The sequence below is a fragment of the Thrips palmi genome, unplaced genomic scaffold, assembly GCF_012932325.1.
Source record: "Thrips palmi isolate BJ-2018 unplaced genomic scaffold, TpBJ-2018v1 HiC_scaffold_18, whole genome shotgun sequence".
Classification (NCBI taxonomy): Eukaryota; Metazoa; Arthropoda; class Insecta; order Thysanoptera; family Thripidae; genus Thrips; species Thrips palmi.
In genome coordinates this window covers 14637696-14665619 of record NW_023144627.1, presented here as the reverse complement: position 1 = coordinate 14665619, position 27924 = coordinate 14637696, and the positions used below count along the sequence as shown (strand labels likewise).

The 27924-nt window shown below is 56.4% G+C and overlaps 1 protein-coding gene across 6 annotated transcripts in view; it reads left to right on the top strand.

Annotated features, from left to right (window-relative positions):
• Positions 1 to 27924, top strand: part of LOC117644500 (SPEG neighbor protein-like) — an 84775-nt gene that overhangs the window by 5613 nt on the left and 51238 nt on the right. For all 6 annotated transcript variants that reach the window (XM_034384027.1, XM_034384026.1, XM_034384025.1 and 3 more), the window contains exon 3: positions 11779 to 11957. In XM_034384027.1, coding sequence (XP_034239918.1) covers positions 11906 to 11957 — 52 coding nt within the window. In that variant the 5' untranslated portion in view covers positions 11779 to 11905. The remainder of the gene's footprint in view (positions 1 to 11778; positions 11958 to 27924) is intronic.

Genomic DNA, 27924 nt, shown 5'->3' with positions numbered 1-27924 from the left:
TCATTTTCAAAAAAAAAAAAAAATTTCAATATTTTTGTTGAATGCTTTTGATAAGGTGGTCACGCCTGCTTGACTCTGGTATCACCCCCTCTTGCGTGACATGCCCTCCTGCTCGACCCCCGTTAAGATATGTGTCCGGCCTGGGCTGGGGGTGGAAGGGGTGGGGGAGGGGAGGCCAGCCGACGTCGGCCTCCCCGCCACAAGACGGATCGGTCTGGCGTCTCTCGGTTTTTCGCCCCCTCGTCGTCTTCCGATTTGGTTCGGCGCGCCACTCCGTTATTTCACGCTTCTGGCCGCAAGGGGGCGCCGCGGGTCGCCACTTAAACTCGGCTCCATTTTGCTCGTGTGCGAGTGCAGCCCGCCCCGCCCCGCCCTCGGCGTGAAAGCGCCATTAGAGTCACGCGGTACTCGCGGAATCGAACCATCTTTCCGCCGTTTGCGTTTCGCCCGGGCCGCGGCCCGGCACTGCACCCCGCCCCGCCCCGCCCCCCTGCCCCGCCCCGCCCCGCCCCGCCCCGCCCCGCCCCGCCCCGCCCCGCCCCGCCCCGCCCCGCCCCGCCCCGCCCCGCCCCGCCACGGATGGATTTCATTTGGCGATGCAAGGCGCTGATGTACGGGCCGATAAATCCTTGCTACTCCATTTGCTTTTAAAAGAGAGGGCGGCGTCACCGCGTTGGTGCCGCGGCCCGGCGAGGCGCGGCGACGTCGCCGAACAAGGCCGCTGCAAAGTGAACCGAGCGAAAACCACACCGGAAAAAGAGAGCGAAACCGAGCGGCATGCACCATCAAAAGCCTATGTAGCGAGACTCGTGTTTTATCGAGCTTCATATACTGGTAAAACGGAGGCGAAATTGTGTGCTTGGAGCAGGCGTCGCTCTGTCTCTCTCCCACACTGGCTGGAGAGACAGAGCGACGAAAACGTGTCTCGGAATCAGTGTGCCGGTGGGTGGAGCGTCCCAGCAGCGCACCTGTGCGGGCCGCTCTCTGGCTAGATCCGCGGGCCGGCGTCGCTCTGTCTCTCTCGAACCACCACGGCGCCCCGGCAGTGCGAGAGAGACGGAGGCGGGACTTCCCTGCCACAATCAGCGTAGAGCACCTCGGTGATTGCCGAGCGAGGCTCAGCGAGCCCAGGTGGTCGAGTCCGCGAGGACGTGGGCGGCGAAAAATGAGCCTCCACACTGCACTGTGACGCGACGCGGCGTAACGGGGTCGCCCGTACCCGGAAATGGCACTACACTTTTAAAACCTTACAAACTATTTTATTCCTTTTGGCACGGTTAATTTCTGTTGGTCGATTACCGGTCCGTGGCCCCGGCCGGCTGCTGTGTGTCAGTCAGTGCGCAGTAGACTAATTCAGAGTCGCCTTTTGGGAGCTGTTCTCTCTCACACCTGTACGGGACGCCTCATGAGTGCGAGCAAGACTGAGCGACGGAAACGACTCGCAGTGTCACTGTAAAAACGGTTATGACTTTTTATAACGATTTTTTTATGAAATTTTATAACATTGATGTGAAAAGTCATAACATGGACCGATTCATAACTTTTTCATAACGCCATCATAACAAGTCGCTTGTAATGAGTTTTCATAACATAGTTATGATTTTGTTATGAATTTTCATAACACACTCGCCCGCCGCGGCGGGGTTTCATATACCTGCACCATCCTTCTTCCTCCAACGCACTTGGTGTAGCTCAGTGGTTCAGCCTTCGACTCCGAACCACAAGAGTGGAGGTTCGAATCCCGGTAGTAGAGCATCGACAAAAGCCAGTTTCGGAATGATTCCGTCCAACCAATGGCATCAAATGGCTACCAGTATGACGAAATCATTTTTGTTATTCATTTCACGTTTTTTCATAACAGCGTTATAAGTTTTCATAACATATGTGTTATGACTTTTTCATAACAATTTCACAACAATGTTATGAAAATAGTTTCATAACATGTTATGAAAATGTTATGACTTTTTTCTTACAGTGGTGCTGGCACGCCTCGGGCAGCCGGCGGGCCGGCGGGCAACACGAATCCCACGCCAGACAGTTAGTTCAGACCTGTCGATCGACTCTCAAACTATCAGCCGGATTGAAAACTGACCCCACCGGCGCGCGGCGCACAGTGGGCTAGTGGCGGCCGAAATTCTAGACGCGTTTGCAGCTCCAGAGTCGCTAAACAGGACTCGAACTGACCGTGTGACCCCACCAATAGATTCCTCGTTCGGAGAGCAATCCATTGGTGGGGTCACACGTTCGGTTCGAGTCCCATTTAGCGACTCTGGAGGTCGAAACGCGTCCGGGATTTCAACCACCTCCACCGGTCTTCTGGCCCACTGTGCCGCGTGGTTTGGTTTCACAGTGTGACAGCGGAACTATTGCCCCCGCAACGGAAGTGGCAGCAAGTGACCGGACGTCCGGCCGCCTTCGAGAGTCTCGAACGCGGATCGATAGCCATTATCACTGAGGCGCCGTCGGCAGACGGTCATTACTGACCACAATGCGGACTAGACAGAGACAGACGGACTGCCGTGCTAGTTTGGGCATTCCAAGAGAGAGAGAGAGAGCGAGCGAGAGAGAGAGAGAGAGAGAGAGAGAGAGAGAGAGAGAGAGAGAGAGAGAGAGAGAGAGAGAGAGAGAGAGAGAGAGAGAGAGAGAGAGAGGGGACGGATAATTAAGTGGCTGGACCGTTTAGAATGCTGCCGGGAAGTTGGCGGCGATGAAAAAAGCAAGTGCCTGCTGCGAGATTATGCGTCTCCATCGACCTTGGGTCCAAACGAGGTCCAGGAGGGGGATTCGAACCCGCGCTCGTGGAGTGGGAAACGGGCGCCTTTGTCCGCGCGGCTACTCCGGAATGCTCGTCTTGTAGTCTGCTAATGTGAACTAGTACGGCCGGGTCGACGCGCTGTGCCACGCTGCCCGTCTCGCCCGGTGTCCCTTGTCTCAAGTTGGACCCGACTGGGCCAGTCTTTTGTGGCAGTTAGTTGTCTTCAATTTATCTGGCGCCCCGCCCTGCCGTGCCTAGCCCCGCCGCGCCCCACCCCACCCCGCTGTCCTTCGCAGCGGGTAGCGGTGGCGGAAATAGTTGTCTCTGCAGAACAAGTGGTCTGTGACTCTGGCTAGGCCCGCCCCCCACCATTTGCCTGGCAGACGGTAGTCCGTCTCCGTCGGGCCGGGCGGGCCTGCCTTCGGCCCCCGGGGCCCGGCCCGGCCCTCCACTGTTTCCTTGTTGCGCTGCAGAGTCCGCCCCTCTTATTGCCATTATCATTATTCCCCTTTTATACGAATTCCGTTCAACGTCTTCAACGCGCCTCTTCACATTATTGTGTTCCGTATAGCCGCCGAAGGCAACCCTCAATATCGCATCGGTAACGGTAAATGCGCTCGGCGCCCCGCCCCGCCCCGCCACGCCCCGCCCCGCCCCGCCACGCCCCGCCCCGCCCCGCCTCACCACGCCTCACCACGCCTCGCGCGCTCAAGGGCTTTCAGAAGAGGAGAGCATCCCCCTCCCCGCCCCTCTGACTTCCTGGCTGCTGGCTATACACTTCACCGTCCAAACCCTCTGTTATCCCGGGGGCGAGGGCGAGGCGGCGGGGTGGCTTGCTTGTGGAAGTGGCGCGCAGAAATTCATCAACAACCCTCGGGGAAAAAAGTGGCCCGGGTTATCCGAGGGGCGAAAATTGGCCGCCAAAACACGGCGACTCGCAGTCCGAGTCTCGGACGCGACGCGACGCGCGAGCTTCCCCACGGCACAGTGGGCCAGAAGACCGGTGGAGGCGGTCCAAATCCCTGACGTTTTGAGCTCCAGAGTCGCTAAATGGGACTCGAAACGAACGTGTGACCCCACCAATGGATTGCTCTCCGAACGAGGAATCCATTGGTAGGGTCACACGTTCGGTTCGAGGCCTGTTTAGCGACTCTGGAGCTCCTAGAGTTTTGGCCGCCTCCACCGGTCTTCTGGCCCACTGCGCGCGGCAGCGCTCTCAGAAATATTCAGCGCACTCCCACATTTTTGTTGGCATTTCTCGGGCGCCTCCTTCTTTGTTTTCTTATTTTTTAAAGGCTTGCCTCTCTCGCCGCGCTTGCCACCTTAATCCGGCTTTCGTAGCGTCGTCTGCTCTGCATGCTTTCGGCGGAGCGCTTTCGCCGAGGCTTTCGCCTGCTGCTGACTGACTGCCTGCCGAGCGATTCCGCAGAATCGTTTCGTCGCTCTGTCTCTCTCGCACTCATGGGGCTCTCCATGGAGGTGCGAGAGAGACAGCGACGAACCGCTCGACTGACTGACTGGCGGCCTGCCGTCGGCTTCCGACTCTTGCCGAAACACGGCCTCCTCATGCGACCCACGTCCCGCCCCGCCACGCCCCGCCCCGCCCCGCCACGCCCCGCCCCGCCACGCAGCGCATCCTGTGGCTGTCAATCCTTCGGCCTTCCCGGCCTTCCTGGAGAGACGGCAGGAATGCAGGGGGAAGCACTTAGAGCGTCTGGAGGCCCGTTTTCTCGCCGAAACCACTGCGGGCGGAGAGCACTGGCTTTGAGGGGCAGTCTGGCCCGACCGGTCACCGCCGCCCGGTGCTGCCACTAGGGCCTCCCCTCGTGACTTGCGGCTCTGCAGACTGAGTGTTCGTCGCTCTGTCTCTCTCGCACTCGTGGGGCGTCCCGTGCAGGTGCAAGAGAGACAGAGCGACTCTGGGAATCAGTCTGCCGAATCAATCCTTCGAGTCCCGTCCATTCATCACCATTGCCTCGCCGAAGTACTCCCCGAGCCGCTAGCCGCGCAGCACACTGGGATCCGATCCGGGAGACTTCCTCGCTCTGTCTCGCTCGCACCGATGCGGGACGCTCCATGGGTGCGAGAGAGACAGAGCGACGACAGTCTGCTGCGGGTGGGCTGGCCTGCAGGGGCAACGAGCTGGTGGAAGCTGAAGCCCGCCTGCCCTGCCGGAGTTTCCGAGACCCTTCGCCGGGCCCGCCTTCTGATATGCCCCCCGGCCAACAATGATATGTGGGCCGCCTCAGTCCATCACGCTACTGCATCAGCCACCCCTCCCCCAATCCACGCGCCCCCGCTTTATCCCAGTGCCCCGAGGATCACCCCCCCCCTCCCCCCTCCCCCTTCCGCCCCTGCAGTGGCCCGCGGCGGCTGGGAAGGATTGAAGCGGAGAAAAGGGGAAGGGGGAGCGCCATTGTGGGAATCAAGGAAAATGAAGGGGAAGGTCAGCGTTCGACACTTCTTTTCGACCAGAGAGAGAGAGAGAGAGAAAAAGAAAGAAAGAAAACTGACACTGTCCGGATTGAGGGCAAAGTTTCTCCTTGTTTCGTTCCACGAGGAGAGAGAGAGAGAGCGAGAGGTGGAATAGGTAAATGACTGGCAGGTGGTATCCGACCGCCAGTCTCGTCGACATCCTTGATGGCGCCGCGCGGTTCCGGGCAATTCAGGGTGTATTCACTGCGTTCTTCCGTGCGATTGGCAGATTTGCCAAGCCGCTGCACGCCGCGGTACGGCAGCACGGTGTATCGATCTTTCTGTCTGCCTGGTGGCGCACCGCGTGCGTGGTCAAGGAAAGCGAAAGAATTTTTCCTCGGTGGCCGCATGGTTAAAGGCACCGGTTTGTGATCTACAAAACACGGGTTCAAATACTCCACAATTTTTTTTTTTTTGCGCGCTTTGTGAAACGAAACAGAATCTCAGCCTTCCCTAGTAGTGAGCCCGATCTTCATGGCCACAGTAAGGGGTAGGCACACCATGAGGGCACCAGTTTTGCAAACTGTGAAACGTGGGTTCAAATACCCAACTTCACTCGCCATTTTCCCCCTCGTTGTGTCTTTTTCGGTTTTCGTCGCAAGAAGTCCCTGCACCTGTGACCTGCCGAGCGGCCGTCTGACCCGCGCCCGACCCGTCCCTGTGACGGACAGCGGCACTCTGCTTGATCCGAACCCGAAGCGAAAACAGGGGTCCCGATCCCCAGCGCAGGATGTCCACTTTATCGAAGCCCAATTTCGAGTTTTACGAGTGCCGTGGATAATGCTGGTCCCCGCCGTCTTCACCTGCTTGTCCCATCTGCTCCAGCCAAACTCACCCGACAAAAAAAAAGAAGGTCACTCACACAGTGTACTCGCGAGCTGGTGGACTCGATTCGGCGGCGATTCCCGTGGTGAATGGACCGCCACAATGACTGTGTGCGAGTGTGTTAGTGTGTGCCCAATCATATTAATGCATGTTTGCCGTCGTGCATTAGAGCCGCGTCGTTGGCATGTGTTCGTGTGTGTGTCTTGTGTTTTGTGTGTGTGTGTGTGAGTGTGTGAGTGTGTGTGTGAGTGTGAGTGTGTGTTCCCCGTCTCGGTTTGTGACTGCGTAATGCACGCACACTGACCTGACAGGAGTGGTGTTCCGCCTCGGTTGCAGCGAATGAGACAAGAAAAGAGGCAACAGCAGGTGGGGGGAGGAAGGAAGACCAGGCCAAGTTTTCCCATTTCGGGTCAGAATCGCAGTGGCGCTTCACGAGTATGTGCGCGCGGTGGGGGGAACGGCGGGAGGTTATGCAATATGCAATGTGTACCCGCGGACGCGCCGCTCGGCGGCCGAAGCCGCGCTGCAAGGGAAGGCCGGAGAAAGCCCGGGGGAAACCCGCGAGAAAGCCAGCCAATTGGTCACCCCGTTTTTCCCGGGCCGGTCCCTGCTCTGCGAATCTTTTCCAGCACTCCGACTTTGACAACTGCGCCAGGCACTTGTCCCTCCAGCACATCAAGGCCGGAGGGCCCGTGTTGACATCTCGAGGCGACTGCAGGCGACCCGACCCAGGGACACCCCCCGTTCCACGGCGTTCCACGGCGTTCCAGCTGGAGCACCTGCAGACACGAAGACCAGGTGCCTGCTGACATTTCCACCGGCGGGGGAGGGGGGGGGGCACCCCAAGCCAGCAGCAGCAGCAACAGCAGGGGGAAGTTGCCGCTCATATCCGCACCCCATCCTGCCCCCACCACCGGGTCTTCTTTCATATCCTAGAGTGGAGTGGAGGAGTGGCTTCAACGTAATGGAGAGGGTCGGTGGCTTGATAGGGCCACCCCGACCACCGCCCGACCGCCCTGGCCGCCTCGGCCGCCCCGCCGGCAGTGCTGAATCGGACTGCGGCTGTGCCGCGGTTCCAGTGGCGCCTGCGGTGCCTGCGGTTCCAGGTGGGATGTCGTGTTGACTTTTAGCAGTGAGCGCGCAGAAGGCAGCGGCAGGCGAGAGCGGCTCCTCAGCTCCTTGAAGTCGTGGTTACACATCTCTCCCTCTCCCTCTCTCCCTCTCTCTCTCTCTCTCCCTCTCTCTCTCTCTAGCTCTCACAGACTCACACTCACACATGTGAGTGAACGTACCTACTCTCTACATGTATACATAAGCACCCACCTCCTCCACTATCACACACACACACACACACACACACACACACACCACAAACACACGTGTGAGGTGGAGAGCCAGGAGGAAAAAAGCACGCCAGCGGCTGCACCAGAATTTCCACCCTTTTTTTTCGACGAGCGCACGCTCTGAAATTTTTCCCGGTTTGCGACGGAAAGCTCTGTCCGCGGTAACCACGCCCCACCCCACTCCGACTACGCCCCACCACGCCCCGCCCCGCCACGCACGTTGAGCAAGACGGCGGCTGCTGCACTGTGCGGTTCGCAGGGGAGACAGCTGTCCCGGTGCACCTGCCATAAAGTTTCATTTTAACAACTGTGTTGAAAAATGCTGCCATAAAACCAGAGTGGTGGCGGAAAGGGGCGGGTCAAGAGGACGGGAGGGGGGGGGGCGTTGAGCTGCGCGGGATGCGGACTGACCGAGGTGCGAAATGTATGGAGAAAGGGGGAGGGGGAAAATGAGGGAGAGGACATTGGGTGGGAGAAAATAAAGGATGATAGAGGGAGAGAGAGCGGGACACAACTCAGCCATAAGTGGGGACGACTCGCCAACACTCCTGGCTTTCCAAGGCCAGTGCCAGTGGCTGTGCCAGGCCCCACCTGGCCGGCCTGGTCCAGTGGCCTACAGGACCGCGGTGAAGTAGGGCACGGAGTCTGGCCGAGGCCGAGGCCGGGCGCGCCCTGCGGCCCTGCGGGTGGCAGACCAAGGGCAGCCCCCCACGGCGCATCGGCCCCATCGGGCCCCATCAGGCCCCGTCGTCGACCACGGTGATGAGAAACTGGCCAGAGGACCTCCTCAAAGACGGGGCCTTCCGGAAAAACCTCCTCCTTTATGTCCGAGGGCGTCCGTCGAAGACGGCGGCCACTCCGGGCCGACGAGGAAGAACGGTCATCTGTGGCGAGTTTCGTCCCGTTCACTCATAACAACTTCAACTCTAGAAAGCTTGCTGTGGGATTTCGCAAAGATTCTTACAGTTTTGCGAAAGTATTGATTCTTTTTCGATGCATAGGTAACGTTTTCCATCTGATTTTCGGGTGTTTGATTTCTTAATTTCACGTTCCCCACGTTTCAATTTTAAATAAGGTAATTTTTAACCCTGGAAATTCCTGGAAGATTGCACATTTTGTGACTTTCCAACTTATTTTTAGCAGTCTCGGTTACCCCTTTTTCGTCTTGTACGTTCCAACTGCCCCTCCGCATAGCCACTGCTTCCCCCCTCCCCCCCTCCTCCTGCCGGCCATCCATCCGCAGCTTTGATTTCACGGTAATTGCTTGAAGAAGAGTTGGGCTCCCGCCGTGGGTAGACAGGTTTCCCCTCCCCATCTCTCTCTCTCTCTCTCCCCCGCGCCGCACGGCCCATTGGCTCGTCCCATATCATTAAGCACGCGTCTTAATTCTCGCCATGACTAATTGCGCGGCAAGGGGGACTGTCGAAGTTTCATGCCAAGATTGTTGTTGTAATGGAGTCGAATGCCGCTTCCCGGGGAAATTTACTGTAACGACGCGCCGTTTAGCAATCTGACGGCGGTGACGCCCGCGACGCGGGGAAAACGTTTACTTCGCGTTGATTTGACTGTGTTTCAAATCCAGACTTGCGTGACTGTACTCACGCAGTAGCCGCGGAAAATATTTTAGGACCCGTCTCAACTTTTACACGCTAGAGCTACGCCCCGCGGTCACAGCACGGTGTCCAAGTAATAACAACGAAAATCGATCTGGACACAAAGTAGTCCTGTATGCAAGCTGACCTCTATCCCCCGCCATTTTGAAGGAATAGCTCGACTGCTTGTATCTCCCGCCATTTTCGAGGAGTAGCCAACTACGTGTAGCTCGCCTTGCCGCTCTCGAGAAACGGGCCCCTTAAAGCCTCGCTGCAGGGAATGCCACTCGCGGCCAGTCTGGCGAGGCGCGCGTCAAACGCCAAGCAACATTTTATCCTCCGTAAATAGTTCGATTGGGTCGCGCTGCTACAATGTAGCACCGATGCCGAAAGGGGATGTGAACTCGTCAAACGCGCCCCGGCCCGGCCGAGAGCGCGCCCGAAAATGTCCCCGTGTTTGCCTCGGCCGAGCCTCGCGCCTCAGCAATGCAGGCCTCGGCTACCCCAATGGGTGTTTGGTGGGCGATTTATCGTGCTGACCCAACCCAACCCATCAGGCTGCGTGCGGGGCGGCTGTACGCTCCGCGCCGGCCGAACGCAGCAGGCCGAGGGTCGTTTTCGTCGCTCCGCCTCTCTCGTACCGATACGGTAGGTGCGAGAGAGAGAGAGAGAGAGAGAGAGAGAGAGAGAGAGAGAGAGAGAGAGAGAGAGAGAGAGACGAAAATGGTGAGTCTGCTGGCCGGCGCACCATCGGTTTGGCGCGTTCTTTGAATGGCCCTCGTGGGATTGGCCGTGGCGAGCAGCGCAGTGTGGCGACGTCCCCGACGAGTGCGAGAGAGACAGCGAGTCCTTTTGGACGCTGCCGTGATCATGGGGCCAAACAAGGAATAAACGGGTTAGGATTCAGTGGGGCACGGTGCGGAGGTGTATTGTGCCTGCAGTCGACAAAGGGTGTGCACTGCACTGCACACAGGGGGGCGCAGCGTACAGTGGGCCAGGAGACCGGTGGCGGCCAAATCTCTAGACGCATTTTGAGCTCCAGAGCCGTTAAATGGGACTCGAACCGAACGTGTGACCCCACCAATGGATTGCTCTCCGAACGAGGAATCCATTGCTGGGGTCACACGTTCAGTTCGAGTCCTGTTTAGCGACTCTGGAGCTCAAAACGTGTTTAGAGTTTTGTCCGCCTCCACCGGTCTTCTGGCCCACTGTGCAGTGAGCAGCGTGCAGCGTGCACTGCAAAACCCGAAAAGGGGTATTTGCACACTAAAAGTTGGTGCCATTTGGCGCTCCAAAAACTAGAGCGGACTACAATCAAATGCGGCCAGTTTCAGGGCAATCCAAATTTGGAGTGAACACACTTCAGTGTTGCAATAAAGGCCTGTTGCCCAGTCACCCTATCACAACTTTATCCTTCCAGCTGAGTGTGGATTGGAGCCACTATAGTCGAATCTGCCAAACCCAGAGCCCATTGTGAGTGCCGGGCGGGCGTGGCGTGTGCGGTACGGATGCCGTTCGCCGGGCTTAGCCCCTTTGTGTTTCGTTACAAGACCGTTATCCAGGGCGTTATCTCGACAAATTTGCGGCGCGAGTTTGCTTTATGGCGCCGGCCCCGGGCCCCCTACACTGCTTTACGCGCGATTGCCGCGATCACCGCCAAATCGTGCTGTTATTTCTCATACTTTGCCCCGTTCGTCCGCGCGCTCCATAAATTAGCGCGTTGTCGGTGTGCCGTCCGTTCTGCCTCGACAGCGAGCGATAGTAGCAGCGCAATGCACCCGGCGAAAAAAAAAGGCTTGGTAGCAGGACCAGCCATCCTCTCCAAAAATATGAACCAAATATACTTGTTTTGCGTTTGTTAAAAATAATTTCGAATATGCCTAAAAATGTGCCTTGAAACTCTGTCAAGTATTTCCCCAAAATTTCGATTTTCGAAAAAAAAAAATTGTACTGTACTCACGCGAATTTAAAACAATTCAGACTCTGGCTTTGTTTTGTGCCAAGAAAGTCAAAGACATTTTTAACGGCGTACCCACCCACTTTCTTGGCGTTCTTCCGGAGTGGTTTCCCTCCGCGGCGCTGCTGCATGTCGCGTCACTGAGCGTGGAGGCTGCTTCGCATAGCAGACTGATTTCCTCACTCTGTCTCTCTCGCACCCTCACGGGTCGCCCCACGAGTGCGAGAGAGACAGAGCGACGACTCTCGGAATCGGTCTGACGCTGGCTACACCGCCTTATGGGAGTCCCGCCCTAACGAGGTGGCCGTGCCGCAATCTGTTTCTCGTTCATGGCCTTCACGGCCTCCACGGCCTCCACGGCCTTCATGGCCGCATCAAGGCCGTAATCGTAATTAATTATTTGTGAGTTATAGGCTCCGCGAGTGGAGGAATGTGCCGTGGGTCACTACGCTGGAAAAGAGCGCGCCGGGAAAACGTAAACGGGTTTCAAGCCGGCGGCGGTGAAAACCTGACCAATAGGCGTAGCGCTGTCTCTCTCGCACCGGTCCGAACGCGCAATGAGTGCGAGAGAGACACCTCACCGCCTGCGGGGTAAGGACGGCCATGTCTCGTTTTGCAGTGCAGGCGGCATGTGTCGGGCCCGAATGGCATACGATCATGTGTGGTCTAGCCCTTAATGGTAATGGGTCTCGGCCAGGCCAGCCCGCCGAACACGGCAGGCCACCCGGCTGCCTATCTTCGACTTCACAGGCGGCTGTGGCGGCTGTGCCCCCGTTTTTTTTTTCGTAACAGTTTTCTTTTTGTTTTAATCTGTTTTGTTTTTGTTCACAGGCGGCCCCATGGCGGTCCCCGGGCTGTCCGTCCCGAGGCCCCCTGAGGGACCGGCCGGCCCCGCCGCTCTCGCCTCTGGCTCCGCCCCTGGCTACGCCCCTGGCCCCGCCGGCCGCCGAGCGCCAATATGACTTGGACGGTGCTTCTGGCCGTGTTGGGCTTCATCGTCCTTCACAATGGTAAGGACTCGTCTGTCTGTGGCCCGCGTGCGAGAGAGAGCGCTGCCGGGGCTCAGCGTGCTGCCCAGATGGCGGCCATCACTCCCCGCCTCCAGGATTCCGGAGTCCGGGGTGTTATTCACCCCACCACTAGCGGGCCGATGGCGTGGAGTGTGTGCCATGTTGTCTGGGCGTCCGGACCGTCGCCGGCGCGGTTTGTTTTCCCGGGAACACGATGGATCTGCCTGCCTGCCTGCCTGCCTGCCTGGAATGGAGACATCTCGGGCAAGTGCACTTGAGCCACGCTAGTGCACGGCGGGCAGGTGGACGAACAGACAGACAGGCAGGCAGGACAGACAGACTGGCAGGGGACGGTAAACGGACTGATGTGTGTCTGCAGAACGAGAGCAAACAAAGTCGCGACATATTTCCCCGTCCTTTGCTGCTCGGGTTTGGTTCCTGAACCGGCTTCCCTTCCCACACGCTGGGTGCCGCCGTGCCCAGACACGCTGTCGGAAAACGACAGCGGTCGACGTGTGCAAGTCAACCTGCCGGCTGATGCCGCACATTCGTCGCTCTGCCTCTCTCTCTCGCACTCCCGTGACGCCACAGTGCGAGAGAGACGGAGCGCGAACGCGCTATGGGATCAGGCTACCTCGGCGACTCTTTGCCGCTCTCGCGGCCTCACTCAAAATTCTTCGACGCGTATTTTTCTTTGACGGTGATGCACCTTTTAGCAGTGTGATGGGAATAAAATGGCGTTACGTTACAAAGCATGTCCGTGCGGTCTTTTCGGAAGCTTGGCCGCTGCGTGGCGGGGAAGCTCCTTCCTTGGCAGCACGTTGCTGGGCTGGGGAAAGGGGGTCGGTAGAGGGGGGGGGGGGGGGGGGGTAGTCACGCGCTGCGTGTCCGCCGCGGCGGAATGACCCTCGCGGGATGGGGGAACGGCCGTGTGACGCACCGCGGGCGCTGCACTTCGGCGACGCGACGCCGCGAACCCTTCGCCTCCACTTCTTCGCCGCCACTTCTCTGCCCCCGCTTCGCCACCCTGCTACTCGTCCTCCTCCACTTCTCCACCTCCACTTCTCCACCTCTACTTCTACACCTCCACTTTTTCGCCTCCACTTCTCGTCCTCCACTTCCACTTCTCCGCCTCCACTATTCCACCTCCCTCCACTTCTCCGCTCGCCTTTCTCCCCCTGTCTCCTCCCTCGGCTCGTTGATGTACGCGCTGACGATACACCGCAAGATGTGCCGAACACGACTCGAGGGGACACACGCGTAGGGATGTAAAGGCCGGTAATATTACCGGTAAAGAACGGTATAATACGGTAAAATACGGTATTTTACGGAGACCCCGGTAAAATTGGTATTTTTCGGTAATTTTGAAATATTGACTTATTTGCCCTTCTTTTGCTTCCACACGATGAATTGGGACGTAGGGACTGAAAACAGCGCCTCTTGAGAACTCTTGGTTTGTATCTGCCCCTCGCGCCGCCCCATGTACGTGTAAGACGTCATCTCTGGGCACTTAAAACAAAGCAAGAAGTCAATGTTCTCTTCTTTTGCAAAACTTGTGGATATTAAAATCTAACTACACGAGCCAAACCAGAAACTTCTTTGTTGCCAAGATAAGTATAATGTAAACTAACTTAAAACAGAAAATAGGAAAAAATAGGGGTAGATACTTGTTAGTTATTTGAGCTGAAAAATGCAATAAACATTGACATGATTGGACACCATAGGGCCGCCGGTGCCTTTCAGGAAATAGAGTCTTCATGAAATTGAGCCAACTTACATGGACAACAAGAAAAAAGAAGCCATTTTTGCACTTCAGTATATTTGGGCTGTTAATTTACGGTCAAAAGAACCAGGCAGAATCAAAATTTATTTACTAACAGGGAAAGTACACAAAATTCAGACATTAGGGGGAGGGGTCAGTAAGTCGGAGAATAGTTCATATCTTTAACCCACACTGTGTTGGGTCCATGTCTTTCAAAATGCGACGTTGTTCTTGAGTCATGTTGGCTTGGAAGTATGTATGAAACGATGTAACCGATACACCCTCACCCAAATGTACCTTTTCCCCCCTATATTCACAGAGGTACCACAATTACCCTTCAAAGTCAAGAAAAATCAATTTTACCCTATTTTACCGTATAATACGGTAAAATACCGTATTTTACCGTATTTTACGTAACTTTGAATCTTACCGGTATTTTTGCATCCCTACACACGCGCGCACGGAGCGCCTCTCTTCGCCGAGTGCCGGCAGTCTGCTACGTACCCTCACGGAGCACACTCGTGCGCCGTCGCCGCCTCAGCCGAGTGGTCTCCGCACCTGACTGCCGGGCGAAAGGTCGCGGGGTCAAAAACCAGCTCGTTCCTATTCAAATTTTTTTTTTTGCTGCCTTGTCCGCACGAAACAGTCACCATTACACGTTAAAAAATAACATGAGAGAATTAAAAACGTCCCCGAGTCAGAGTAAGCTGGCCCGACTGCACATGTGCCGATGTTTGTGAATCCGAAACTTCCCGTGTGCATCCCCTTCGCCACCGGCATCACTCTGACGTGAGATGAGTAGCAAAACCACAGCAGGAACAAGCGTGTTTTGCTCACACACACACACACACACTTGGTCAAGGCCAAGCAGGTCGCGGGCCCCACGCTTTGGTCGGTCCGGTTAGCCGCATGAAGCAGCAGTAGCAGCAGCGGCAGCAGCATCGGATGGTCCAGAGTTATGGCCTGGCTGGCGCTGGGGTGCGGCGTGCCCAGCCAGCCGCGGCAGCGTGTTGTATGTGCAGTTCTTTGTCGAATTAGTTTCCTTCTGCTTGATTACCGTTATCTCGTTTGGCCGGCCCAGCAGGCTGATTCCGAGAGTCGTTTTCGTCGCTCTGTCTCTCTCTCTCCCGCACTCGTTGGGCGCGCCGTGTAGTGCGAGGACGACAGAGCGAGGAAAACGACTCTCGGGATCGGCTGGCCTGGCGGACCTGACCGCATTCCGCTTCGAACCTGCTGCAATCTGCGGCCCCATCGCTCGGACCACCCCTTACAGTGGGGTGCCACGCGTGCAAGTGACTGCCGGAAAAATGGCCCTTTTCCCCTCCTGATATTTTTCGGCGCCACATGGAAAATGCAAAAGTAGGAAACGTGTAACGTCTCCAAAAAGCGATTGTCTGATCTCAGCCTTACTCGTCGAACTAAAATGTATTTTCAACAAGCACTCACACAATACTCGTAGAAAAGAAACATTATTTTGAGTGCGAAGTTGTAATGCAGTGGTCGGAGCCCCGTGAATTCACACACTGGAAAATAAGGCGTTTTTCAACGTCCGGTTCCTTATTAGTCGTTTGGAGTGTAACGTGGCCATCGCGCCGTCCCGTAAGGTTTAGAGAGAGAGAGAGAGAGAGAGAGAGAGAGAGAGAGAGAGAGAGAGAGAGAGAGAGAGAGAGAGAGAGAGAGAGAGCGGAAAACGACTCTCAGCCTGCAGGTTTCTTAGAACTTGGTGTGTCGGCACGCCGCTCCCAATTCATTCTCCTTAATGATGCGAGTCGTTTGCTCTAAATTAATTAAACTGCTTTGTCGCTCTTTGCCACGCCTCGCGTCGCCTCGCTTCGCTTTGTACGCACGGCCCGTTGAGCGTCGAGAGGTCGAGTGTTCTCGCGGACGCAGACCTCTACACGCTCCCCTCGGCTGGACAACCCGAAAAACCAAAAAAATCCAGAAATCCTGGAAAATCCGGAAGGACAGAAAAAAGTGCCAGTAGAAATAAATCTGCTAAAAAAGGAAAATTTTTAAAAAGATTGTTTCGTAGTAAGTAAAAAATGTTGCTGGAATCTTTAACACTTTGAGAGTTTTAAAAATTACATGAATACTAACACAATTTAATAAAGGGTTTGAAGTGGAAATGGTTATGGAGGATTTTTTTTAGCGAGGAAAAGTTTTGAAAAACGTCCTGAAACGGCTTGGCAGGCAGGCATCCTGCGGCCTGCGGCCCATGGTTCGTGCGACGGTTCGCGTGATCACCGCCAAGTCTTCGTGCTCGCTGCAGACCGATTCGGAGAACCGTATATATGTGCGCCGTCTCTCTCGCACTCGCGGGGCGTCCCCTTTATGAGCGAGGGAGACAGAGCGACGAAAACGACTCTCAGAACGAGTCCGCTGGCCAGTGACCTCGTCTAGATTGAAAATAGGGGACCGAGTGCCTCGCGACGGCGCTCTTGAGGCGTCCTCCAAGCGGTGCCACTGTAAGCCTTAAAAATTTGTCGTACTGCCCGCGAAGCGGGCGGACCGGTCCAAGCGCGCCTCGCAAGCTGGACTGTTTCTCGATACAAAGGCAGCTGTAATTTCACTTTCTGTTTCCTTTTTTGTTCCTTTTTTTCGATTAACTCTACCTTGCGCCCGAGTTCGATGCCCGGTGCCCCAAATTGCGCCCAGTTTCGAGTCTGCTGCAGACCGCCTGGCACAGACTTTCCTTTCGTCTTTGGCCATCCCACTGCTCCCCACGCAGGCCTACCTGCCTTGCGCGATTCAGTTTCAAGGTGCCCTCAGCCTCGCAAAGCCGAATGCGCGTGGGGCCCGGATTTCTTTTCGCGTATACCCTTCCCTTTCTTTTTCTGATGAGAGTTGATGTTGAAATCTCCCCACCTTTGAGTCAACCGGTGATGTGCGTGAGAGAGAGAGAGAGAGAGAGAGAGAGAGAGAGAGAGAGAGAGAGAGAGAGAGAGAGAGTACGTGTGAGTGCACGCGGATAAGTACAGGGGCGTGTGGTAACCCCCAAGCCTGCACCTCGAACACCATAATGGTCGTTACCCCGTCTTTCGTATTTCGCTGCAACTAGCGGCACACAGTTCGCTTTCCTGTCCAGCTTCTCCGCTTCCTACTCGTCCCCGCCACCAGACAGAGAGAGAGGGAGAGAGAGAGAGAGAGAGAGAGAGAGGAGGCAGTATTCCTGTCTTGCTAATTTGGCAGGCAGTATTGAAATAGCTGTGTTGCTCACAAAGGAACATCTTCCTCCTTGACTCTATTTCATGCATGCACACTCGCACACACACACATACACACACACACACACACACAGAGCCAGCTACTGTTATTTGGCAGTGTCTCTGCTCGGCAGCGCGCGCACACATTGCCACACAGTGCGACACACACGCGGAGGCAAAGCACTGGCGTAAACAGCAATCTGCCAGTGTCTCAGGGGCTTCATCCTCATTGTCAGATGTCAGGCAGCGCGCTGTGATCCCATTGCGCGGTGGAGGGCTGGCGGCTCCCGCGCCGACCACATGACTGGCTCTGGAAGCAGACTGATTCCGAGAGTCGTCTTCGTCGCTCCCTCTCTCTCGCACTCATGGGAAGACCCATAGGGGTGCGAGAGAGACAGAGCGACGAAGAAGACTCTGGAGGAGTCTCGGAGCGCCGTCGCACTTCGGGGACGGCGGAGCTAAATTGGTTTAGATGAGTACTCGCCGCGCCGGATCTTGGCGGCAACATGGCCGCCGAAGCGGTTCCCGAAGCGGTTCCCGAACGCGAGACTGCTGTTGAACGCACACCCCTCGCGTTCAAAGTTTCAAGTCACCGCGCTTGTTTCGTGAGCGGGTGGAAGTTACTGGGCTGCACGGGAGCCAGTCCCGCCTCGGGTAGGCGAAAATTTTCGCGTGGCGGCGCACAGTGGGCTGGACGACCGGTGGAGGCGGCCGCGTTTTGGAGGGGTAAGGGTCGCGGGTTCTACTCCCACCGCCGGCTGGTGCTCGTCCTTTTTTTTCGGCCACCCAATTAGACTTTGGCAACCGCGGCGAAATTTGAAGTGACGGGAAAGTCCGCGAATCCGGCCGCCGTCTTCCGCGTCGCGCGTCGATCCGCTGCCTCCTTCTGTCCTCGGATGAACCGGGATGAACCCGCCGAGGCCATCCTCGCCTTGATTCAATTCGAGCAGAACACCGCGGCACTGGGGAAGGAGGCGGAATATAGAGCGGGAGGGAGAGAGAGAGAGAGAGAGAGAGAGAGAGAGAGAGAGAGAGAGAGAGAGAGAGAGAGAGAGAGAGAGAAAAGGAGAGAGGGAGAGAAGGAGAGAGGGGGAGGGAAGGAGGGGTAGGGAGGGGATGAGGAGAAAGAGAGTGCATGAGTAAGGCGCAGCACAAGGAAGGAAGGACCTGCGTGAGAGAGAGCGAGACAGGGGGTGGGGGGTAGGAGGTATGGGAGGGATAGAGGGGGGTGAAAGTGACGAGAGGCGCAAGTGGTGAATACAGAGAGGGGCGCAATCATTGAACCAATCGGCTGGCGGGGAAGGCGACGCCAGGCTCGAAGCAGCCCTTCAGGGGGCCCAAAGGGAGCCTGCATGCCGGCGATAGCGGTGAGGAAGCTGTCAGCAGGTGTGTGTGCGTGTGTGCGTCTGTGCGTGTGTGTGTGTGTGTGTATGTGTTTGTGCGTGTGTGTGTGTGCTTGAGTCTGCGTGTATGGGCGCGCGTGGTGCCGCTTGTGTGTCAGTGTGCTGGTATGTGCTGGCGGCGCGCGCGCGTGTGTGTGTGTGTGTGTGTGTGTGTCCGTGTGCATGTGTGTGTGTTGGCGCGAGAATGAGCGTGCGACGCTGGGGGGATAGGAAGTATAAAGAACGTGGAGTGGAGATTCATGTAGTATCCCTTCTGCACAATGAGACGCTATATCGCGTGATGTGAGAGACAGCACGCGAAAAAAAAAGTATGTATGTGTATGGGTCCAAGTGTGTCACGGGAATGGAATCAAAACGTTTCTGCTGCAATCGGACGCCGTCGCCTCGTTGCGACCGTCTGAGTGGTTTCACGGGTCAATGTGGAGACTTCCTGAAAACAACAACAAAATTGGCCATCCCCAAAGGGAGCTAAAGGGCTTTGGTGCGGTGACTGGTACTTCTCTTCCATCCTTCACAGTCTGAACGCCATCAACAATGAATCCTTGGAAAGAAAAATACAATAAGTATTTTAAGCATTTTTAAGCCCACGGTTAAATTAGTTGGTGATTTTCGAAACTAGTGTAGGAGTGGAGACTGGCCCGGCAGCCTCTCCTCTCCGGCCCAACCGGCGGACTCGTGCGTCCATTTGAATGGTTTGAGAGGGGGTGGGGGACGGGGCAACTCGCCACAGTCATCCCTCAGCCGGCCCCGCCGAGAGCGTGTGGGGGAGAGAGTGAGGGGTGGGGAAAGGGGGGACAAGGGAGACAAAACCGATTCGTAGATCATTAGTAAGCTCCGATCCTGATTCCCTGGCCTGATTTATGGTTTGTTGTGCACTGTGCCGTGAAAAGGGGGAGTGGAGGGGGGATGATCCCCTACTAACGACAACAGGGCCACTGCAGTCTTCGTCCGGCTATTTTTCGCGCGCGAACCGGCCGAAACGCGTCAACGGGAAAATGTGTATTTTCCCTACGATTCATTTTGCGAGTTAGTCGCGATTTCGAAAGAAAACTTGGACGTGAAAAATAACAAGACGCTGTGTTGGCGGTGGCATTCACTGTTCCCGCCTTTCCCCGCCGCGCCCTGCGAAAGGTATTGTTTCCATTCATCCGCGCCGTGTTCAAGTTTGCCGCCATTAAGGTCGAACTTGTTTCCGAGTATAATTGACGGGGGCCCCATTATGCTCGGTGGTTGCAAGGGTCCCGGCTTGGATGCGAGGCCGGATCTCACCACGCGGAAGTAACAAAAACAAAACTATCTTCCGAACATCGAGTTTTATTTCTTTCTTTTGTTGATGAAATACAGCCTTTAGACACGTTTTTATTGAGCTGATGAAAAATCTCTGATCTCAGAAAACGGCATAATGGCATTGCTAAATTTGCGCCTTTGATCAAACTTAAAATCAATGCTACAATTTTTTTTTTCAAATTGAATTGAAACAGCTTTCTTGCTGAGTGAAAGCCGGTCAAAAACATTATAAAGCTAACTTGACTCGTCGTTTCACAGTGAGTCGAGCACGCATCCTCTGCTCCCACCACTCGCGCCACTACTCCGAAACTTTCAAATTTTAATTCGACGTTGTTTGGGTTGAGCGAAAACAGGCCCGAGTGAAGCAATAACATCTCGCCACCTCCCATCCCATCGGCCTCCCGGGTAAAGTACATTCGCGAGGCAAACACAAACATGAAAGTTAATTTCGCCGCCGCCCCTTCGCCAGTGATTCCCGGCGCACCTTGCAAGAGCGCGCCGCGGTACGGCCGGGCGTGGTCCGGCGCCAGGCTGACAGTGCAGTGCACAGTGCTCCCTGCACCGCTATCATACAGTGCAGTTCACGGTTGCATTACTCACGACCCTGACAAACGCAACTCCTCGCGAGTGCATAATTATTCTTGTCTGGCTACTGTTTTCATTCTTTGGCAGTGCATCTGTTTGACACACTGCTCCCTTTTCCACTCCCCCCCTCTCTCTCTCTCCCTTTCTCACTGCACCTGCACCCCGTCCGCCCGCCCTGCGAGGCCCACCATCAATCCCAATGAGTGTCGAAAGACTGGGCAAATGGAACATGAACGCGATAATGCGTGCGGACACGCGCGTGCATGTGTGTGTGTGTGTGTGTGAGAGAGAGGGGGGGGGAGGCTGTTTGTTCACACGTACACTGGCGCCTGTGCATCTCACCTCGCAGTAATCGAATCACGGTGGAAAAGGGGAGGGGTAGCGGGGGGAAAGTGCGGCGCAAAGCAACCCTCGCAGGGCACTCGAACAACTCAGCGAGTGACAAAGCAGCGTGTGTGTGTGTGTGAGAGAGAGAGAGAGAGACAGAGACAGAGAGAAGGACAGTGAGACGTGTGTGCGTGCATAAGTGTGCGAGTGTGTGTGCGAGCGTGCGTGTGTGTCTGAGTAGACCGCATCTTACCCAGTCGAGGCGCGCGCCCATATTCGCTGGCTCCTCCCCCTGTCGCGGATACCGCTGTCATTTCCCGCAGCCGCCATATAAGCTCCCCCTCTTTCTACTGGTGTAGCGGCCCGTTATGCGGGCACCTTGGCCCAAGCCTTGGCCAGACCAACTGCCAAGGCTGCGCTGAGGCTGCGCCTCGCGATGCTCTCTCTCTCTCTCTCTCTCTCTCTCTCTCTCTCTCTCTCTCTCTCTCTCTCTCTCTCTCTCTCTCTCTCTCCTTCCGTCGTCCGTCTCACTCTATCGCCCTCTGCCGCTCCTCCTTGCGGCCCGCTCTCACTCACTCTGTGTTCCTTAGCGGCCAAGGTGGTTTGTCTTTCATCTTAAAGCACGAGGGGAGTAGCTGTGAGTGAAACCGCCAGCCCCTGCCCCCCTCCCCTCACCTGTTGGGATAGCGGGGCTCTCCAGTCGGGCCTTGGAGCCTCGCCCATATTCCAGGGCATGGATTTCCAGCGCTCCATTCTGGAAGCCTCGTACCTTGTATCGCTCTGCGCCGCTCTGCGCAACCTGCGCCCGCCTCCTTTTCTTACTCCTTGAAAAAATACGTTTTATATAATTTCGGCGGTGCGCGCGGAAAAGACGGATTCGAGTCACGTGCATTAATTCAAATCAAGGCGGGGCGGGACGGGGCGGGGCGCCGCTTGTAAGCCCACCGCGCTGCCTGTACTGGTTGACGCGTAACTTCTTCCTCGGGAAAAGTTTTTTTTTTCTTGCCCCGGCTTCCGCTACGCCCCTGCCATATTCTCCGATTCCAGTTGTCTAGTCCCTGGCGAGAATTCAAGCAGCCCGCCTCGGAGACGACGACCCCGAAAATAAGATTCACGCATCTACATTCAATTTTAAAACTTCGGGGTCCGTCACTTTTCCAAACATTTTTTTTCCGAGTGAGGGTAAAAAAAAAACAGGTCTTTTGTTTAAGATTTTTGTGATCATTTTTTTTTTAATCCATTGAGTTAGAAAAAGAAAACAGGTCTTTTATGATCTATAAAAGCTTGTTTTTTTTTTAAGTAACTTTACACTATGAGACACGTTTACATTTTACCGCGGGATTTGTACCCCGGTGATCCCTCCTTCCCTTTCGGCGACGGCCACCGCATCCATCACCGCGGCGCCGAGGCGTCGCCATGGCAACGGTAAGGCGCCGCGGCGGCGGATCGGACGGTCAATCTTGTTAATAAAATACCGCTTTAAAAATTGAACTGTGAATAATCTCCCCGCCGATAGGCCGGCCGTGCGAATAGGGGCAGCAGCAGCAGCGCGCAGCCGCCGGCGAAAGCTGTTTTTTCTCCCCTTCTCTCTCTCTCTCTCTCTCTCTCTCTCTCTCTCTCTCTCTCTCTCTCCGCCTTCACGTGCGCGGGATCGCGCCTGCAAATTTGTCCGTTTTACGACCGCCATGAAAAATCCAGCCGAAGCGCCGCCATTCCTTATTCCGGCCGCATCGCGTTATTCGCACGGCGTCGCCGCGACAGCGCCGCTCATGAGAAATTAAGCAGCGCTTCATTCCGAGCATTCACCGCCAGTGCAGTGGCACCGGCTTTTTTTTCTTTTTTTTTTTTTTGGTATTATACGCTTGCCGGGCATCGCCGTGCACCAGGGTTCGAAGGGTTGCCTGCCTGCTGTGGGCAGGAAGGGCCCGAGAAAGACCTGCTCGCCATTCAGAGACGAGGCAAACACGGCCTTCTTTGTGAACCGGCACCTGCTGAATCACCACGGCCAGCGCGGAACGCCGGCGCCGGAAATTTCAGTAACGCGAAAGGTGGGAAAAGAAGCGGCGTTGGCAGCCAGCCTGTCTCTCTCTGGCTCGTTGGGTGTCTCGTTAGAGTGCGAGAGAGGCGCGGCGACGGAACTGGACGGAACGAACCGGCTTGTGACGGACCGCTCCACAGGACCGCCTTTTGAAACCGTTTTGGGACCACGTTGTTCTCGGAGAGAGTGAGAGTAAGAGAGAGAGAGAGAGAGAGAGAGAGAGAGAGAGAGAGAGAGAGAGAGGGGGGTGGGCGGAGGGAGGAGTACGGGTGAGGTCAGAGACAGACGGAGAGAGACAGAGAAGAGAGAGTTGTGACTGGGGCCCGACCCCGGCGGGAGGTTGCGCGAGTTGGTGCACCTTTTGACGGCGGACAAGCGTGCGTGTGATGGCATCCATTTTGCGGTCGCTTGCCGCCTGCTTTGTCTTCGTTAGCCACATCCTAATTCCGGGGCATAGCCGCTGGGGCCCCTCGCCAGCCACGCTGCCTAGACCGGGCGGGGACAGCGCAATGCACATCCGAAAATCCTCCGGCGGTCACCCGCTGTTTTCCTCGTTGCTTTCGCTTGTTTTGAAAGCTTTTTTTTCTGACCCGCTTCTGCTGCTGGCGCCTGTGGTGTCCGTCAGGGGATTTAGCCCGACCGGTCCGAGTTTGTGTTACGGAGCAGGGAGCGCACATTTAGCCTTCCGGCTGCCCCGCCCCGCCCCGTCTGTGGCACGAGGGCTGAGCCGTGTCTGTCATTTAGCCTAAGCCCGGCCCGTGCCACGCGACGAAAGAGTTGTTTCTCGAGGGAGTAGCGCGTTACGTGGTATGTGCACAGCCGAGGGAAAGGGACGGGCTCTCTTTGACCTGCACAATCCCATTACAGCACTCACTTAGAATTATTTTTTTTGCGTGGCCATTTTTTTTAGATTTGTTGTGTTTACATTGAACGGGTCTCCTTGTCCACTGCGCACCACTGCAAAAGACTCGTCCGCCACTCGTTTCTCGCCGACAATTCTGTCTGCCTGAGCGGGCTGTCAATACCGCGGAGCTCGCGCGGCGGCCTTCATCGATCCCTATTTTGCATCCCTGTCTCTCTTCATGCCCTTCTTTTCTGACCCAACCTTGCGCCCTTCTGCTGCCCGCCCCGCCCCACCCCACCGCGTCCTGCAGCCTGGCCGAACCCGCGCTGCATGACTCGAATACTGACGGCCCTAACGGCACCCCGACGCCCCGCCCCGCCCCGCCCCGCCCCGCCCCGCCACGCAGCCGTCCATCCCGCAGCCCCCGCCGTCATATTATCCGAACACCATCCATTATATGAGGTTCACTGGGAGTCGGCGGGGCCGAGGCGAGGCGGGGGCAGGCCTGGCGATGCGGGGCGGCCCCCCGTGGGGAAGGGCGCCCCCGTGGGCAGCCTACGGCCCAGCGGCCGCGCCACGGCCCGCCTACTGACTAGCTGCTCCGTCCCTTTCACCCCCCACACTTTCTCCTCCGGTTTTCTTCCGTGTCAGACACCACCGACGCCTTCACCCCTCTCCCTGTGGTCCTTACAGCCCCCCGAGGGTGCTGCCGGGGGTCCCTCTGCCCGCCGAGGGCGCCATTGACAAACAGTCCGGCTAATCCCCCGCCGACCGGCATCACGCTGCATTCTGTTCGCGGTCGGTTGCAATGGCGACGCGACGCGTCGAGGGGGAGGGAGGGGGGTGTTACCGCAACTCCACACACTCAAAATTAGAGGCTCTAACTTTCTCACTGCGCGAGCGGCTAAATTGAACGCGCTGAAAGGCCGACCTCCGGCAAGGACCGGGACGTCCCGGGACTCGCACCGCCTCGGCCCTAAGCCCCACGGCGCCCCACGGACTGAGGCCGGGTCGTGGTGGTGGAGGTCGTGGCGGAGGCCGTGCTGGAGGTGGGCCGCCGTTCCCGGCAAGGTTCCCGACGGCCAAAAACGCACCGCCTCTAACGCGTGTGGGGATTGCCGTGATGGACTCGATCCCGGCCTTGGCTGCCCTCAGTGCGTTGGGGCGCACAGTGGGCCAGAAGACCGGTGTGGAGGCGGCAGAAATTCGAGCCACGTTGTGAGGTCCGGAGTCGCTAAATGGGGCTAAATGGATTCCTCGTTCGGAGAGCTATCCATTGATGGGGTCACACGTTGGGTTCGAGTCCTGTTTGGCGACTATGGAGCTCAAAACGCGTCTATAATTTTCTCCACCTCCACCGATCTTCTGGCCCACTGTGGGGCGTTGTGGGGGCTGCCTTCCTGCCAGGCAGCCAATTTGGGTGAAATAATCGTTTTTCAACTTTTGCCCGTTTCTTTTGTGCCTCCACTGCTATTTCCCCCTTGGTTCCTTTAACCGTCCAGGTGTCCAGGTGCCTGGTGATGGAGAAGGGTAACGGGGTAGCCAGCCACTGCTTCGAAAAGATTATATTTTCTTTTTGAATTCCCGCGCCGAAAAAATATTATTATCTTTTTGCCGCGGGGTTGGCCGAGGCAATGTCCCACTGGCTTTTTTACGACGACGCCCTGCCGGGAGACGCACCGCTCCTCTTCTCTCTCTCTCTCTCTCTCTCTCTCTCTCTCTCTCTCTCTCTCTCTCTGCCGCACTTACCTGGGATAAGCATGCGCGCTAAATCCCCGCGTTACGACCCAGCCTTGCGGGCCCACGCGCGCTGATGTGCGGGTTACAAGTTTTAACGATATTCCACCTGCATTATCGACGGTGGCCCGCCGCTCCGCGCGTGTCGTCCCACAGAGACAGAGAGAGACAGTGGGATGATGAAAGGACAAGGCAAGAGAGAGAGACAGAGAGCGCGAAGAGTTTTATGAACAGTACAAACGAGAGACCTAGGGCGGCCGCACGGTGGGCCGCAGAAGACCGGCGGAGGCGGTGGGAAATCCCGACCGCGTTTTGAGCCCCAGAGTCGAACCAAACGTCTGACCTCACCAATGGATTGCTCTCCAAACGAGGAATCCATTGGTGGGGCCACACGCTCGCTTCGAGTCCTGTTTAGCGACGCTGGAGCTCATAACGCGGCTGGAGTTTGTGGCCGCCTGCGCCGGTCTTCTGGCCCACTGTGGGCCGCGCGACGCAGCGCGAGATCTACCTTGTGCTTGAGCGTCCCCGTTATGGCCCTCATCCTGGCGGCCTGGCGGCGCCTGGCGGCGCGGCTGCCGCCGTGGCTGGCGCTGATATACGGGCGGCGTGGCGGCGCTGGCCAGGACAGCCTCTGTGCGGCGCTGTGCGGCGAGCGAGGCGGCGAGCGGGGCGGCGGCCGAGGCGCCGGGCCTCGCTGCGTATTGCCCAGCGCAGCAGCAACAGCCTGGACGGAAACGGCTGAGCGCGCGGAACGCTGCAGCAATGCCTTCGGAGAAACTTTGAGGCCGCGGGAAGGGAATATCTCAGAACGCGCACGCTCGCCGCGCGCCGCGCCGCGCTCCGCTGGGCTGGGGTCCGAGTGGACGCGTCGGTCGCTCTCCACCAGCGCGCTCCTCCGGACGCCAGCGCGGCGACTCGAGGAACTACTACCGAGAACCCGGGAATTTGTCAGTGAGTTTGAACTCGCGGTCCTGTCAAGTCGTCATACTTCAGTGCTACCCGCCACCGGATGCATTTTTCACATCGACTGCGCAGACGGCTTCCACGAAAGCACGTCACGACTTCTGAAAACTTGAAAAGCCGCGTCTTTTTTTGTTTTTGTCTGTTTTGTTTTTAAGCTACTCGTCTTACTCATCGAAATCAGCCCGAACGGTCCAGTCCGTACACTCTAAATGTCTTACGAAGAAATTTCCCATAATACGAAGGAAATGGCGCAAGCATAATACGAAGGTGGTTTTTCTTCGTATTACGAAGGTTTTTCTTTGTATCTTACAATGAAAAAGCTAAAAAGATTCGTATTACGAAGGAATATTGCTTCGTATTATGCTTGCGCCGATTTCACTGTAACATACGAATACATAGGGCAAATTTCAATGTAAGACATTTAGAGTGTAGGCCGCCTCTGGTTCCGCCACTGCCAAGCTAATATGTTTCCGAGCGCCACAGACAACCAGCTGCCGATATTTTGCACCGCGTTTTTCTAAGAAGCCAATCTCCTTTGTGCGAATACGGACTTTTCTCCGATTTTCGCTCCGGTGAGGGTCGTTGTTGCTGCTCGCGAAGATTGATCCGTTTTCTTCCTTTGATGGAAGTTTGTCTGGCTGCTCCCCGCCGACCTCGTTGTTCCACCGATCTGTCTCTCTCGCACGCTTACGGAGAGCCCCGTGAGTGCGAGAGAGACAGCAACGTGGCAGTCGGAAGTGGGGAACCACCAGGCCAGGGCAAGCAGATTCATTCTGAGAGTTGTTTTCGTCGCTCTGTCTCTCTCGCACCTTCGCGGGACTCCCCGTGAGTGGGAGAGAGACAGAGCGACGCGGGGCCTGGAGGATCGAGATCTCGACTGTCGAGCTAATCGCGTCATACCTGTCGGGGACACTGGAAGGCCTGGGAGGGAGCTGAGGGGAGGAAAGGGTCCTGTTGCGCTTCTGGCACGCTATAAAACGGAAAGCCGGTCAGAGATACAGATAAGGCGAGACGGATAGGGTCCGCGGATGCCGCGATGGAGGTGGACCGCAGCAAAGGGGGGGGGGGGGGGGGGGGGGGGGGGGGCTGGTGGAGCAGCGAACTCATAAAACAAACAAATGGACCAGAACAGCACTGTGAAAAAAATTGTTGCCGTCAGCTCAAGACCAGATTTTCAGGGCTTCAAAGGCCAATTCTCCTGACAAGAAATTGATCAAACTAGATGATGCGCCCATGCCCATGCACGTCCAGAAAAATGGCATTTTTTCATTTTCTTGTTTGTTATAAGAAAAAAAAATTAACTTTGACACGACAAAATTTTAAAAATAGTTTGAAAAAAGGTAATTAAAAAAGAAACAAGAAAAGTTTTTCAGTTCGCTACAAAATATAAAACTATGACCGTCATAGAGCGGTAAAAATGTTATCCGCTGCTTTGCGTGGTTTCAAATTTTCACAGTGCCCATACAAGGCCGAGCGAAAAAGAAGCAACGAGGAACCGAAACGGAATTAAAAAAATGGAGATTTGAAGCGGCAAAGTCGAAGCGGGATAAGCTTGCCGCGTTGCCGGCAGAAGCCTTCTCTGTGGACCGCTCGGCGCGCTCTCTGCAGGGGTTTACTCAAAACTTGCTGACGGATGGGGCAATTTTTCTTTATTCATAAGGAAGGAACAACTGGTGCCGAGAGGTGTGTCTGTGTGTGTGTCTGTGTCTGTGTGCTTCTCGGGCCCTGCTGCCGCTTCAGCCTTACCCTCGCCGCTGTCGGAGTGGCAAAGAATCCGAGCGTGGGAGGACGCTGCCGCGCTTTGAGAATCATATGGCG